This window comes from Panulirus ornatus, chromosome 12, assembly GCF_036320965.1.
Source record: "Panulirus ornatus isolate Po-2019 chromosome 12, ASM3632096v1, whole genome shotgun sequence".
NCBI classification, from domain to species: Eukaryota; Metazoa; Arthropoda; class Malacostraca; order Decapoda; family Palinuridae; genus Panulirus; species Panulirus ornatus.
The window spans coordinates 19,553,640-19,571,426 of record NC_092235.1 but is presented as its reverse complement, the minus strand read 5'-3'; the positions used below and the strand labels follow the sequence as shown (position 1 = coordinate 19,571,426).

The window sequence follows — 17,787 nt, the reverse complement described above, 5'->3', positions numbered from 1 at the left end:
GACAGCAAGTCAACACCAGTACACCAAACTGTTCCAATTCACTCTATCCCTTGCATACCTTTCACCTTCCTGCAAGTTCAGGCCCCGACCAATCAAAATCTTTTTCATTCTATCTATCCATCTCCATTTTGGTCTCTCTGTTCTCCGTTTCCCCTCTTCCACCACATATATCCTCTTTGTAAGCCTCTCCTCCTTCATTTTCTCCATATTTTCTTTTATTATATTAGCTAAAATGGCATGGGGAACTGAAGCACTAATCAAGACCATTTCTTAACACTATATATTTCATATTTTATTATACTTTGTTGCTGTCTCCCTCGTTAGCGAGGTAGCACAAGGAAACAGAGGAAAGAGTGGCCCAACCCACCCACATACACATGTATACACCTACACGTCCACACACGCACATATACATACCTATACATTTCAACGTGTACATATATACATACACAGACATATACATATATACACATGTGCATAATTCATACTTGCTGCCTTCAGTCATTTCTGCCACACACGAAATGACAACCCCTTCCCCCTCCACGTGTGCGAGATAGCGCTAGAAAAAGACAACAAAGGACACATTCATTCACACTCAGTCTCTAGCTGTCACATTTGATGCACCGAAACCACAGATCCCTTTCCACATCCAGGCCCCACAAAACTTTCCATGGTTTACCCCAGATGCTTCACGTGCCCTGGTTCAATCCATTAACAGCACGTCGACCCCAGTATACCACACCGTTCCAATTCACTCTATTCCTTGCATGCCTTTCACCCTCCTGCATGTTCAGGCCCAGATCGCTCAAAGTCTTTTTTACTCCATCCTTCCACCTCCATTTGGTCTCCCACTTCTCCTCGTTCCCTCCACCTCCGACACATATATCCTCTTTGTCAATCTTGCCTCACTCATTCTCTCCATGCGGCTAAACCATTTCAAAACACCCTATTCTGCTCTCTCAACCAAACTCATTCCATTATCACTTATCTCTGTCACCCTTTCATTACTTACTCAATCAAACCACCTCACACCACATATTGTCCTCAAACATCTCATTTTCAACACATCCACTCTCCTTCGCACAACCCTATCTATAGCTCATGCCTCGCAACCATATAACATTGTTGGAACCACTATTCCTTCAAACATACCCATTTTTGCTTTCCGAGATAATATTCTCGCTTTCCACACATTTTTCAACACTTCCAGAACTTTCGCCCCCTCCCCCACCCTGTGGCTCACTTTCACTTCCATGGTTCCATCCGCTGCCAAAACCACTCCCAGATATCTAAAACACTTCACTTCCTCCAGTTTTTCTCCATTCAAACTTACCTCCCAATTGACTTGTCCCTCAACCCTACTGTACCTAATAACCTTGCTCTCATTCACATTTACTCTCAGCTTTCTTCTTTCAAACATTTTACCAAACTCAGTCACAAGCTTCTGCAGTTTCGCACCTGAATCAGCCACCAGTGCTGTATCATCAGCGAACTCACTTCCCAAGCCCTTTCATCCACAACAGACTGCATAGTTGCCCCTCTCCAAAAAATTCTTGCATTCACCTCCCTAACAACCCCCTCCATAAACAAATTAAACAACCATGGAGACATCACACGCCCCTGCCGCAAACCGACATTCATTGAGAACCAATCACTTTTCTCTCTTCCTACTCATACACAAGCCTTACATCCTCGGTAAAAACTTTTCTTTGCTTCTAGCAACTTGCCTCCCACACCATATATTCTTAATACCTTCCACAGAGCATCTCTATCAACTCTATCATATGCCTTATTCAGATCCATAAATGCTACATACAAATCCATTTGTTTTTCTAAGTATTTCTCACAAACATTCTTCAAAGCAAGCACCTGATCCACACATCCTTTACCACTTCTGAAACCACACTGCTCTTCCCCAATCTGATGCTCTGTACATGCCTTCACCCTCTCAACTGATACCCTCCCATATTATTTCCAAGGAATACTCAACAAACTTATACCTTAGTAATTTGAACACTCACCTTTATCCCCTTTGCCTTACAATGGCACTATGCAAGCATTCTGCCAATCCTAAGGCACTTCCCCATGAGCAATACATACATTAAATATCCTTACCAACCAGTCAACAACACAGTCACCCCCTTTTTTAATAAATTCCATTGCAATACCATCCAAACCCGCTGCCTCGCTGGCTTTCATCTTCAGCAAAGCTTTCACTACCTCTTCTCTGTTTACCAAACCATTCTCCCTAACCCTCTCACTTTGCACACCACCTCGACCAAAACACACTATATCTGCTACTCTATCATCCAACACATTCAACAAACCTTCAAAATACTTACTCCACCTCCTCACATCACCACTACTTGTTCTTACCTCCCCATTAGCCCCCTTCAACGATGTTCCCATTTGTTCTCTTGTCTTACGCACTTTATTTACCATTCAAAACATCTTTTTATTCTCCCTAAAGTTTAACGATACTCTCTCAACCCAACTCTCATTTGCCCTCTTTTTCACCTCTTGTACCTTTCTCTTGAACTTTAGCCTCCTTCTTTTCTACATCTCCCAGTCATTTGACTACTTCCCTATAAAAATCTTCCAAATGCCTCTCTTCTCTTTCACTAATCGTCCAAATGCCTCTCTCTTCTCTTTCACCAATAATCTTACTTCTTCATCCCACCACTCACTACCCTTTCTAATCTGCCCATCTCCCACACTTCTCATGCCACAAGCATCTTTTGCAAGCCATCACTGCTTCTCTAAATACATCCCATTCCTCCCCCACTCCCCATACATCCTTTGCTCTCACCTTTTTCCATTCTGCACTCAGTCTCTCCTGGTACTTCCTCACACAAGTCTCCTTCCCAAGCTCACTTACTCTCACCACTCTCTTCACCCCAACATTCTTCTTTTCTGAAAACCTCTACAAATCTTCACCCTCGCCTCCACATGATAATGATCAGACATCTCTCCAGTTGCACCTCTCAACACATTAACATCCAAAAGTCTCTCTTTCATGCGCCTATCAATTAACACGTAATCCAATAATGCTCTCTGGCCATCTCTCCTACTCACATACGTATACTTATGTATATCTCTCTTTTTAAACCAGGAATTCCCAATCACCAGTCCTTTTTCAGCACACAAATCTACAAGCTCTTCACCAATTTCCATTTACAACACTGAACACCCCATGTACACAAATTATTCCCTAAACTGCCACATCACTCACCTTTGCATTCAAATCACCCATCCCTATAACCTGATCTCATGCATCAAAATTGCTAACACACTCATGGAGCTGTTCCTAAAACACTTGCCCCTCTTGATCTTTCTTCTCATGCCCAGGTGCATAGGCACCAATAATCACGCATCTCTCTCCTTCCACTTTCAAGAATTTACTTTCTTACAATCTATCACACTCCCACAGGAGTAGTGCTACTCCTTCCCTTGCTCTTGTCTTTTCACCAACCCCTGACTTTACTCCCAAAACATTCCCAAACCACTCTTGTCCTTTACCTTGAGCTTCATTTCACTCAGAGCCAAAACATCCAGGTTCCTTTCCTCAAACATACTATGCTATACTATAGATAGGGTTGTGCGGAGGAGGGTGGATGTGTTGGAAATGAGATGTTTGAGGACAATAAGTGGTGTGAGGAGGTCTGATTGAGTAAGGAATGAAAGGGTGACAGAGATATGTGATAATAAAATGAGTGAGGTTGAGAGAGCAGAAGAGGGTTTTGAAATGGTTTGGCCACATGGAGAGAATGAGTGAGGAAAGATTGACAAAGAGGATATACATGTCAGAGGTGGAGGGAACGAGGAGAAGTGGGAGACCAAATTGGAGGTGGAAAGATGGAGTGAAAAAGATTTTGAGCAATCGGGGCCTGAACATGCAGGAGGGTGAAAGGCATGCAAGGATTAGAGTGAATTGGGACGATGTGGTATACTGGGGTCGACGTGCTGTCAATGGATTGAACCAGGGCATGTGAAGCATCTGGGGTAAACCATGGAAAGTTTCGTGGGGCCTGGATGTGGAAAGGGAGCCATGGTTTTGGTGCATTATACATGACAGCCAGAGAATGAGTGTGAACGAATGTTGCCTTTGTTGTCTTTTCCTAGTGCTACCTTGCACGCGTGTGGGGGGAGGAGGGTGTCATTTCATGTGTGGCGGGGTGGCGATGGGAATGAATGAAGGCAGCAAGTATGAATCATGTACATGTGTATAAATGTATATGTCTGTGTATGTATACATATATGTATACATTGAAATGTATAGGTATGTATATGTGCGTGTTTGGACGTGTTGGACGTTTATGTTTATATATGTGTATGTGTGTGGGTTGGGCCATTCTTTTTTCTGCTTCCTTGCATTACCTTGCTAACGCAGGAGACAGCGACAAAGTATAATAATATATATTCTTTTTTATACATTTGCCATTTCCTAAATTAGCGAGGTAGCATTAAGAACAGAGGACTGAGCCTTAGAGGGAATATCATTTTCTCTAAAGCAATCTTTAAATTCTAATTCCTTATTGATTACCACTAGTCCATCTGTTTCGGTATAAAGACCCTTCAGTCTACTGCACTTGCTACCACTTATTTCCATCCTCCCTTTGATCTAATCATATTCCTTTTTATTTTTCTTTGTCTTGTCCTCCTTTCCTTGCCCCTTTCCTCTATTTGTTTGTTGCTCTTGATATGTACACCTTACACCTCCCCATTCTGATAAGTTTATGCAATTGCCTTAGCACCTGACTACATATTTTCCATGTGTTTTGACTGTATAACCCCATTCTATTGACTTCTCTTGCTTCTTGACCTGCAAAAGTCAGTTCCATCACATCAAGTAACATTCTACCATGGTTCATTTCCTGGCTTCTCTTTCCACTTTGTTAGGAAGAAATTTCCTTCGAGCTCAAAGATCATCATGAACTTGCACTTCATAACCTTCCCTTGAAGAACTTCCTTCAATTGTGCACTGGACCATGTTTCTGTGCTTTCGTATGTTCCTATGTATTGGCCTTGTCCAATTCCTTTAGTACTAATGTTTTCAAAATGCTCTCCAGATTCTAGGAATGATGGTATACTTGCTTACTGGCTCAAAATTACCAAATTAGATTCCCCAGCTCTGGATCATATGTTCCTAGCCACAGAATATGAAATGTGGATGGTCAAAGGAATCTAAGTTTGGATTTCCTGATTGGCAATTGCCTTTACTTGGAAAATAAAAGTGTCTTCTCAAAAACTTTTCCCATGTTCATCCACTTTCTCGTCACTATGCAGAAACTGGAAAATACTTCAAAGAAATGTTGCATCTATGGGCCCCTACTGTAGCTGACTTTTCCCTTAGCTGTACAATAGGCTTGTAGAAAGTGCAGTGCATCTAAAAAGCTGTTGCTTTGCATTAGCTTCCTGCCTCAACCTAGCCTCTCCGGTGCATATGTGTAACTACCTATTTGTACTTGATGGGTGGGAGGGAGTTTCACTCATGAGACTCATTCTCTTGAATTCTCTCTACTGTCAGTACAACTTTTTTGACATCTGTAGGCTGTTCACATTCACAGTTTCATCATTCCTTTTATTCCATTCACTGCTACTCTTATACTAAAGAAGGAATTCTTTACATATTTTCCAAATTTCTTGCTTATTTTCATGTAAAGCCCCTGGTTGCATCTCTTTAAAGAACAAATTCACTCATTACCTCCATGCTGTATCAGATAGCATTCATGATCATGATGCATCCACAGGCTGCCCCGAATTGAGCATATAGTTTGGAATCATGGTTGCAGCAGTCAGTCCACAGTCAACCTAGCTGTTCTTCCACTCCTAGAGTGGTTAATAAAATGGGTACCTAGCTTAGTATAAGGGTACTTATGCATGGGTATAGGGGTACTTATGCACTTATACATCCATCCTCCTGTGCACAACTCTATCCATAGCCCACGCCTCGCAACCATACAACATTGTTGGAACCACTATTCCTTCAAACATACCCATTTTTGCTTTCCGAGATAATGTTCTCGACTTCCACACATTCTTCAAGGCTCCCAGAATTTTCGCCCCCTCCCCCACCCTATGATCCACTTCCGCTTCCATGGTTCCATCCGCTGCCAGATCCACTCCCAGATATCTAAAACACTTCACTTCCTCCAGTTTTTCTCCATTCAAACTCACCTTCCAATTGACTTGACCCTCAACCCTACTGTACCTAATAACCTTGCTCTTATTCACATTTACTCTTAACTTTCTTCTTTCACACACTTTACCAAACTCAGTCACCAGCTTCTGCAGTTTCTCACATGAATCAGCCACCAGCGCTGTATCATCAGCGAACAACAACTGACTCACTTCCCAAGCTCTCTCATCCCCAACAGACTTCATACTTGCCCCTCTTTCCAAAACTCTTGCATTCACCTCCCTAACAACCCCATCCATAAACAAATTAAACAACCATGGAGACATCACACACCCCTGCCGCAAACCTACATTCACTGAGAACCAATCACTTTCCTCTCTTCCCACACGTACACATGCCTTACATCCTCGATAAAAACTTTTCACTGCTTCTAACAACTTGCCTCCCACACCATATATTCTTAATACCTTCCACAGAGCATCTCTATCAACTCTATCATATGCCTTCTCCAGATCCATAAATGCTACATACAAATCCATTTGCTTTTCTAAGTATTTCTCACATACATTCTTCAAAGCAAACACCTGATCCACACATCCTCTACCACTTCTGAAACCACACTGCTCTTCCCCAATCTGATGCTCTGTACATGCCTTCACCCTCTCAATCAATATCCTCCCATATAATTTACCAGGAATACTCAACAAACTTATACCTCTGTAATTTGAGCACTCACTCTTATCCCCTTTGCCTTTGTACAATGGCACTATGCACGCATTCCGCCAATCCTCAGGCACCTCACCATGAGTCATACATACATTAAATAACCTTACCAACCAGTCAACAATACAGTCACCCCCTTTTTTAATAAATTCCACTGCAATACCATCCAAACCTGCTGCCTTGCCGGCTTTCATCTTCCGCAAAATATATATATATATTTTATTTATTTATTTATTTATTTATTTTGCTTTGTCGCTGTCTCCCGCGTTTGCGAGGTAGCGCAAGGAAAGAGACGAAAGAAATGGCCCAACCCACCCTCATACACATGTATATACACACACGTCCACACACGCAAATATACATACCTATACATCACAATGTACACATATATATACACACACAGACACATACATATATACCCATGCACACAATTTACACTGTCTGCCTTTATTCATTCCCATCGCCACCTCGCCACACATGGAATACCATCCCCCTCCCCCCTCATGTGTGCGGGGTAGCGCTAGGAAAAGACAACAAAGGCCTCATTCGTTCACACTCAGTCTCTAGCTGTCATGCAATAATGCCCGAAACCACAGCTCCCTTTCCACATCCAGGCCCCACACAGCTTTCCATGGTTTACCCCAGACGCTTCACATGCCCTGATTCAATCCACTGACAGCACGTCAACCCCGGTATACCACATCGATCCAATTCACTCTATTCCTTGCCCTCCTTTCACCCTCCTGCATGTTCAGGCCCCGATCACACAAAATCTTTTTCACTCCATCTTTCCACCTCCAATTTGGTCTCCGACTTCTCCTCGTTCCCTTCACCTCCGACACATATATCCTCTTGGTCAATCTTTCCTCACTCATTCTCTCCATGTGCCCAAACCATTTCAAAACACTCTCTTCTGCTCTCTCAACCACGCTCTTTTTATTTCCACACATCTCTCTTACCCTTACGTTACTTACTCGATCAAACCACCTCACACCACACACTGTCCTCAAACATCTCGTTTCCAGCACATCCACCCTCCTGCGCACAACTCTATCCATAGCCCACGCCTCGCAACCATACAAAATTGTTGGAACCACTATTCCTTCAAACATACCCATTTTTGCTTTCCGAGATACTGTTCTCGACTTCCACACATTCTTCAAGGCTCCCAGGATTTTTGCCCCCTCCCCCACCCTATGATCCTCTTCCGCTTCCATGGTTCCATCCACGGCCAGATCCACTCCCAGACATCTAAAACACTTTACTTCCTCCAGTTTTTCTCCATTCAAACTTACCTCTCAATTGACTTGACCCTCAACCCTACTGTACCTAATAACCTTGCTCTTATTCACATTTCCTCTTAACTTTCTTCTTTCACACACTTTACCAAACTCAGTCACCAGCGTCTGCAGTTTCTCACAAAAAAAAAAAAAAAAAATATGTATTAAAAGCAAAAATGGGTATGTTTGAAGGAATAGTGGTTCCAACAATGTTGTATGGTTGCGAGGCGTGGGCTATGGATAGAGATGTGCGCAGGAGGATGAATGTGCTGGAAATGAGATGTTTGAGGAAAATGTGTGGTGTGAGGTGGTTTGATCGAGTAAGTAACGTAAGGGTAAGAGAGATGTGTGGAAATAAAAAGAGCGTGGTTGAGAGAGCAGAAGAGGGTGTTTTGAAATGGTTTGGGCACATGGAGAGAATGAGTGAGGAAAGATTGACCAAGAGGATATATGTGTCGGAGGTGGAGGGAACGAGGAGAAGAGGGAGACCAAATTGGAGGTGGAAAGATGGAGTGAAAAAGATTTTGTGTGATCGGGGCCTGAACATGCAGGAGGGTGAAAGGAGGGCAAGGAATAGAGTGAATTGGAGCGATGTGGTATACAGGGGTTGACGTGCTGTCAGTGGATTGAATCAAGGCATGTGAAGCGTCTGGGGTAAACCATGGAAAGCTGTGTAGGTATGTATATTTGCGTGTGTGGACGTGTGTATGTACATGTGTATGGGGGGGGGGGGGGTTGGGCCATTTCTTTCATCTGTTTCCTTGCGCTACCTCGCAAACGCGGGAGACAGCGACAAAGTATAAAAAAAAAAAAAAAAAAAAAAAAAATATATATATATATATATACACATGTACATAATTCATACTGTTTGCCCTTATTCATTCCCGTCACCACCCTGCCAGGTCAGTGAGGTAGCGCAAGGAAATAGACGAAAGAATGGCCCAACCCACCAACCTACACATGTATATACATAAACGCCCACACACGCACATATACATACCTATACATTTCAACGTATACATACACAGACATATACATATATATACATGTGTACACATTCACACTTGCTTCCTTCATCCATTCCCGTCGCCACCCCTCCTTACGTGAAGTAGCACTCCCCCTCCCCCTGCGTTCACACTCAAGTCTCAAGCTGTCATGTGTAATGCACCAAAACCACAGCCCCCTTTCCACATCCAGGCTCCATAAAACTTTCTGTTTTACCCCTGATGCTTCACATGCCCTTGTTCAATCCATTGACAGCACGTCAACCCCGGTATACCACATCGTTCCAATTCACTCTATTCCTTGCACGCCTTTCACCCTCCTGTACGTTCTGGCCCCGATCACTTAAAGTCTTTTTCACTCCATCCTTCCACCTCCAATTTGGTCTCCCACTTTTACACATATTTGCCATTTCCTGCAAAAGCGAGATAGCGTTAAGAAGAGAGGACTAAATTTTTTTCCTTCATACAAGATCAATGTTTCCTGCATGAACTTGTAGACCATGAGGGAAAATCAAAGCAGGAAAATTTGTTTTAGCGCTTTTGTGCATTTCAACATATCTCCAGAAGCAGGTAGTAACAAATCACAGAGGGAGGAAAATATACATAGACACCAGTAGATGTTAACAGGATCACAGCTTACATGGTACTGAAGTAGGCTGTGAGGGTAGTATGGGAATCCCTGTGGAGTCAGAGGACACTCAGGTAACAAACCTAACTCTACTACTCAGGTCACTACAGCTGTATCAAGTCATGGTGAAATATATGTAAGATGACACTGTCTAAACTAAATAATCCTCTACTTACATACATATTCTTACCATGAGTCAGCTGTATAAGAGCAGATTCAAATAAATTTCTATTCAAACAACTTTTACACTTCATGGTTTAAGAAGCTCTGGGCAAGTCAATAAGATGCGTTTTCATTCCTGTAAGTGAACAGAGCACTAGATCATTGACCAGTGCGGATGGAGTATTAATGTTGACTTAAACAAGATTTTGAGTCTTTGGCTATCTGTCCAAAGGAATTCTGTAAACTATAATATTGTCATTACTTGGGCTGTTGAGTAAGAACAGCTGAATTGGCCAATTCAGTTATCAACTGTAACTCCTTTACCATGAGAAATATCACAGAATCTTCTATCATTAAATACACAAAGAATTGTAACATTAATATTAGTAAAGGTCTACACAAATTGGATAGCTTTGTCATAGGCAAAATTTGTAAACAGTTCCCTTTCTTGTCTACATAATAAAAATCTTATGAGAGGTATGATGCCCGAACACCACTATCTGATAACGCTTGTTTACCAATAGTGTCTTAGCTACGTCTCTTCCTTGTATAACAACCAACTGCTTTACATCTTCTATCTCATTCTTGTACCTCCCCTGATGATGTGATCATTAAATGAAAATGCACTTGGGAACTTATCATGTTTCACTTCCCTACTGGTTTTATGCACATAAATATAAATCTTTATTTTATACATATTCACCATTTTCCACATTAGTGAGGTAGAGTCAAGAACAGATGACTGAGCTGTAGAAGGAAAATCCTCAATTGGTCCCTTTCTCTCTTCCTTCTTTTGAGAAAGTAAAGTCACAAGGGGAGGATTTCCAGCCCCCCCACTCCCATCCCTTTTAGTTGCCTTTTACAACATGCAGGGAGTATGCGGTTAGTATTCATTCTCCCCATATACTGACATGCTGTCATGGACTGAACCATGGCATGCGAAACGCCTGAGGTAAACCATGGATGTGGATAGGGAGCAGTGGTTTCAGAGCATTATACATTACACCTAGAGACTGAAAGTAAATGAATGTGGCTGAAGCAGTGGGTAGTGATGCTGTTTCCTTTGGGGAGGGTAGTGCCAGGAATGGATGAAAGCAAGCAAGTATGAATATGTATGTATATATATGTGTATATATTGATATGTATATGTATGTATATGTGCATGCATGGGTGTTTATGTATGTGTATGTGAGTGGATGGGCCATTCTTCGTCTGTTTCCTGGCACTACCTCGCTGACATGGGAAACAGCGATTAAGTATAATAAGTAATAACAAACACACAAACACACACACATATATACATATATATATATATATATATATATATATATATATATATATATATATATATATATATATATATATATATATATCTTCTGTTTCCCATTTTAGAAAGTTACTACAAGGAGGGGAGGATTTCCGGCCCCCCGCTCCCGTCCCCTCTAGTCGCTTTCTACGACACGCGAGGAATACGTGGGAAGTATTCTTTCACCCCTATCCCCAGGGATAATATACATATATATATACATATACACACACACACACGCACACACACACACGCACACACACACACACACACACACATACATATATATACATATGAAAAATGTAAGAACAATTTAGAAACAAACTTTTAGCTTGAAATGAATGAAAAAAACAACATTGTTGGAACCACTATTCCTTCAAACATACCCATTTTTGCTTTACGAGATAACGTTCTCACCTTCCACACATTTTTCAACGCTCCCAGAACTTTCGCCCCCTCCCCCACCCTATGACTCACTTCTGCTTCCATGGTTCCATCCACTGCCAAATCCACTCCCAGATATCTAAAACACTTCACTTCTTCCAGTTTTTCTCCATTCAAACTTACCTCCTAACTGACTTGTCCCTCAACCATAGTGTAACTAATAACCTTCCTCTTATTCACATTTACTCTCAGCTTTCTTCTTTCACACACTTTACCAAACTCAGTCACCAGCTTCTGCAGTTTCTCACCCGAATCAGCCACTAGTGCTGTATCATCAGCGAACAATACTTAGCCGCTGTCTCCCGTGTTAGCGGTGTAGCGCAGGGAAACAGACGAAAGAAAGGCCTAACCCACCCACATACATATGCATATAGATAAACGTCCACACACACACACATATATATACCTATACATTTTAATGTATACATACACAGACATATACATATATACATATTCATATCTGCTGCCTTCATCCATTCATACATATTCATCATTTCCCACATTTGCCAGATACATATTTTTTTCATGCATATTTGCCATTTCCCGCATTAGCGAGGTAGCGGTGAGAACAGAGGACTAAGCCTTAGAGGGAATATCCTCACTTGGCCCTCTTCTTTGTTCCTTTTTTGGGTATAGTGGAGAGAGGATACTTTCCACATACTCTCTGCATGTCGTAGAAGGTGACTAAAAGGGGTGGGTGCAGGGGGTTGGAAATCCTCCCCTCCAGTTTTTACTTTTCTAAAAGAAGAAACAGAAAAGGCGGCCAAGTGAAGATTTTTTCCAAATGCCTTTCTTTTCTCTTTCACTTACAACTTTACTTCTTAATCCCACCACTCACTACCCTTTCTAATCTGCCCACCTCCCACCTTTCTCATACTACATGCATCTCTTGCACATGACATCACTGCTTCCCTAAATACATCCCATTCCTCACCCACTCCCCTCACATCATTTGCTCTCATCTTTTGCCATTCTACATTCAATCTCTCCTGGTACTTCCTCACACAAGTCTCCTTTCCAGGCTCACTTACTCTCACCACTCTCTTCTCCCCGATATTCTCTCTTCTTTTTTGTAAACCTCTACAAATCTTCACCTCTGCCTCCACAAGATAGTCAGACATCCCACCAGTTGCCCCTCTCAGCACATTAACATCCAAAAGTCTCTCTTCTACATGCCTATCAGTTAACATGTAATTTAATCATGCCCTTTGACCATGTCTCCCACTCACATACATATACTTGTGTATATCTCTTTTTAAACCATGTATTCCCAATCACCAGTCTTAACCATGTATTCCCAATCACCAGTCTTTTTTCAAAAAACAAATTTCACTGGCAATACTGCATTCCTCCTCCCTGTGGTGTAACCACACCTTTATTGAGGATGCATCACCAAAGTACAATCTTGTCAAAGAATATCTCATACTTTATCTGCTGCCAATTTCAGCACTGCCTTAGAGCTACATGGACCACAGAAAGGGGTTAAAGGTCATATATCATAATTTCATGAATATTTGTAAGCACCAGCTTACACCAGATATTCAACCACTGATCCAATGCCAAAGCAGGGGACTAGCTAAGATACAACTACTCTCTCTGGGACTTGAACACAAGCCCAAGATAAAATGGTTAGGATACCAACAACAAAATCACTGAGGCATTGTTTGTATAAGCCTATTTCATCTGTGCAGAAGGAAAAGAAGTTTGACAGTTATGGGAAAACATCTCTCAATCTTTTATTATGTTTTGAATTCCTAAGTGACATTACATTTTCCTCTAGACTCAGCACAATCTATATATCTACTACTCTAGTGTTCATAATTCCCCTACATCTCTTCTGACTTTTCTCTAAGCTTCCTGCTGTGACTTTTAATCAATCAGCTCAACACTTTTAAAGAATTTCTCAATATTCTCATCATCAAATTCACCAATGCTCTGTTCTTTTCACCTTGAGAGTGGATGAGTCAAAGACTGCTGTTCTTTTCTTGAAGCTTAGCTCCTCCTTTATTTCATTTCTATTGCCTGAACTAAGTGTGTGTGTGTGTGTGTGTGTGTGTGTGTGTGTGTGTGTGTGTGTGTGTGTGTGTGTGTGTGTTTACTCATATGGCAATAGAGTTGTTTTAAAAAATCAAGGATTATTGTGTGGTAGCTCAGGTGAGGGAGTTTCAGGATCAAGAGAAGGTGTAGATGAATGAAAGTGCAAGTGTAAAAGAAATTATTGCATATCAACGTGATCCTTTAAATCTACAAGAAATCTTTCCATGGACGTGCTAGTGGAAGACAAATGCTGAGTCTGGGTGTGGGTTGAGATGCATGGCTGAAGCCTCAGTACCTGTCGAATTCTGTAGCGACAGAGATGGACGAGTGAGCACCAAATTGGGTGGTTTGGGTGGCGGTTGTGGCTTAGGCAGAGGAGCAGGCTTGCTTGGTTTCAACGGCTCTGCAATATTTGGTGTCAACGAGTCTGCAACAACAGCACAAAACCGCCCACCAAATGAAATTTTGAGACCCTGTAACTCAAGACCACATTCTGAAACCACCCTTGCAATAAGTTGTCTAGCTACCAGTCAGTTAAACATGTAAATTCAGTAGAGTATTAAGTCTGAGATGCTGATGCTTAAGATGGACCCTGCAAACTAGCATCCTTAAATAACCATTTAAAAATTATTCATCACTTTAGACTATACGTTTGGGAGAAAGAGACTTAACAGAGGGACTGTATCTTGCAATATGGATGGTTGTTGTAGGGATTAATGCACAGCATCTAATAATTCATAAGAACTACTATATCATTAAGAAAAATTTCTAAAGTGTTGTAACTATTGAGACAATTTTCTATAAAAGCAATATACATAACTAAGCCTATATGACAGACAGTTAAGATGTGCAAGGAATTAATCCTAGCAAAGCATTTACAAAATGGATGGTGAGGTGCTGCTCTCTTCTTAAGTGTTCTGCTTTCTACTGAAACAAATCTAACATTGTACCTTCTCTGATGAAACATCTGTGACTGGTGAACCTCTATCAAATGTAGGTGATCTAAGCATCAGTTAAAAGTCTAAGAGATACCAGTTTTACAGGAACATAAAAGCATATGAAATCAACTTACTGAAGAACAAACAACTTATCATTCCTGCTAACTGTTTCAGACTTAAGAGATCAATATACATATCAACTGTACAGAAACGTTTTGGGACGAAGGCTTGTCTGATACCTATTCCCAAACAACTCTCATATCCAGATGTAAAATCAAATAATATCCACTTCCTTAACTCGTACTGAAGATGTAGTATCTCCTTTTGACACTCACAGACAGAATGACTCAAAACATTGCTGTAGCATTGTAGAAAGTGCCAAAGTAAGTTTTATCAAACACTGTAAAGAAAATATGTGCTAAGTCTTACATTACAGCTGGTGATTCATGAAATCATGTGCTAAGTCTTGCAATACAGCTGGTGAATCTATCCAACTAAATGACATACATACACGACTGATTAGTACAGTGATCTTTCAAATCATATGCCTTAAACCTGACAAGTGGGTGGTTTAGAACAAACTCATATATTTTTGGTGTCTTCATTCCCAGAGGCCAGTGTTTCCATGGGATGCTTTAGTTCAATCATAAAATTACATAAAACCCATCATGTAAAGACTGTATCTTATAAACATGATCCAATATTTTCATTTGTGTCCTTTATGGGATTAAGAATATCTTGTACTGAGAATTTATATTGCTCTTTTGTAAAATCATATGTGTCAAGTTTATCAGCATTGGTAACAACTATCCTCGTAAATTTTTCCATCCAGAATAAAAACTGAATAGTATCAGACTAGTTTTATGTTGAAGTCTACAAAAACATTTTGACAACTTTATTCAAATGTAAAATATTCAACCTTATTAATCTAAATTCAGCATACAGTTCTGTCACTAAGCTCTGTATAAATATTTTGGACCCTGTAAGATAAATTCTTTTAATATTCCACATTATTTCTAAACTTGGCACTCAAACAAGACAAAAAACTACAATAAAACCAATAATGAAATACTGTAATGGAAGAATCCCTAGATCATGCATCTAAGTGCTTCCTTTTATTCACCTACCCTATAACCTCGATTGTAATGAAAGTCTAATGTTCCACTTATCTTACATCAATTACCTATATCCTACGATAACAACATCCCAATTTATCTACATTGATGGTTACCCAATGCCCATATTCCACACATTTTACATAACTATGATTCTAGTTTTTCACACATACATCCTTGGCTTATTAGTGACATAGTGACCCATATTCTATAGTATTACCGTCTCTTCATCATCCATACTGATCACACACGTCCTTAATAACCTGAATAAAAAATTATCCCCAAAGATATTAATCAAATCTTACAATACCCATAATATCACTATAAATACAGTGTCCCAGATCATTTAATCATCTATAACCTACACCACAAAACCTACATTACCCATATCATATCAATAAGATACCAGTACAGTGTTTTATTTTCATGTCCTAGCATTCTCATAGAGTATATAATACTTATCTTGGAGTTTGTATTTCTCCACAAACATGATTACTTACATCAACAAATAAATGTACTCTGTATTTCTTATGAAACACTCAAGTCCCCATGTATAACATTACTCACATCCCATATACTGAACCTACCCTGCTTGTATGTCTTCCATCACTCATCCCTTAAATCAAACCAATCTTTCAGTGCCTATAACACTCATATGATATTTACTCAACTAAAACTACCGGCATCACTTTATTTATGAATCACATATATCATTAGAGTAAAGATTACAGTTATCCACAATCACAAAATGTCAACAATATCACACATATGAAGTTATTCATATATAATTATCAGTATGCTAATTACTAAATATGACTAACTAGTAAATCACCTTTGATTGTGGCATAACTCTTCAATGTGCTATTTTCCACCGAAATTTGGATTTTGTGACATATCCAAAACTATCTATGTTGGGGAGTTCACACTACAGATGCTTTTAATGAAATAAAATGCATATCTAGTCATTTGAGGGGATGTGGGCAAATGTCCTATAAACCAAAGAAAACATCAAAGATGTGAGATTCATTTTCCAGTATTTCAAAAACAATTTGATCTAATTTTCTTTACCAATAAGGAGATTTCCATAATTAGATACATATGAAGGAGAGCACTAACATAAGGATCTACCTTTGTATATATCGACCAATGCTGTAGTATACTAGACAGATATTCTTTGAAACACAGCATTAAGAGAGTATGTACCATATAAGACTTAAACCACCCATATCAAATTATCCTTTTGAGAAGAAACATACATAAGACAGACTTCTGTGACTCAAGATCCTACCATCCACCACCTGAATGATACTGGATTTTTCTAGCAATAACAATTGTAATTTACATTGGTTCACTCATATTTACTATGATGTGTAAATGAAAGCTTGATTTACAATATACAACATTATAATCACTAAAATAAGGAAAATATTTGGCAAATGCAATGGAAACATAAATAAAGCCATTATTAGGGGCACTGCTGTCAACTGACAAAAAAAGCTACCTCTTCTATCTAACACCAGAGAACTGAAAGGAATGAGTTACCTACATCTAATCTTCCCTCTCCCACAATATCCTCTCATTCAACCTTTACCTACTCTTATACTTTCCTTGCACAAAATTTTCTGAATACCCTCCCAGCCCCCAGAAAAAAAAAAAAAAAAAAAAAAAAAAAAAAAGAGGGGCAAGGTGTATGGTTTGGATGGCATACCTCTGCAACCTAATGGAAAGTGCTAGCTCCAATCCTTCCCTGCCTATTTAATCTCTGTTTATAAACCCAAACCCTTCCCATTCGTGATCTCTCATATGTGACTCACCTCTCTTTCTCCTTTTTCAAGCATTTCGGTGACTCTTTTGCCTTGGTCCTCAATACCTCCAAAGGAATGGACTGGGTGTGGCCACTAACAGCCACTACTTTCCTGTGAACTGCATTCCCATCTTATCAGCAGTAGCACAAAGGGATTACTGAGTTCACAAAAGGTATTCAACATAACCCAGTGGAAAACAACGTGGC

The 17,787-nt window shown here is 40.2% G+C and overlaps 1 protein-coding gene across 1 annotated transcript in view; it reads right to left on the bottom strand.

The window, feature by feature from the left end:
- LOC139751828 (uncharacterized) overlaps positions 1–17,787 on the bottom strand; it is a 1,080,599-nt gene that overhangs the window by 388,723 nt on the left and 674,089 nt on the right. The window contains 1 exon segment of the mRNA XM_071667449.1: positions 14,019–14,150. Coding sequence (XP_071523550.1) covers positions 14,019–14,150 — 132 coding nt within the window.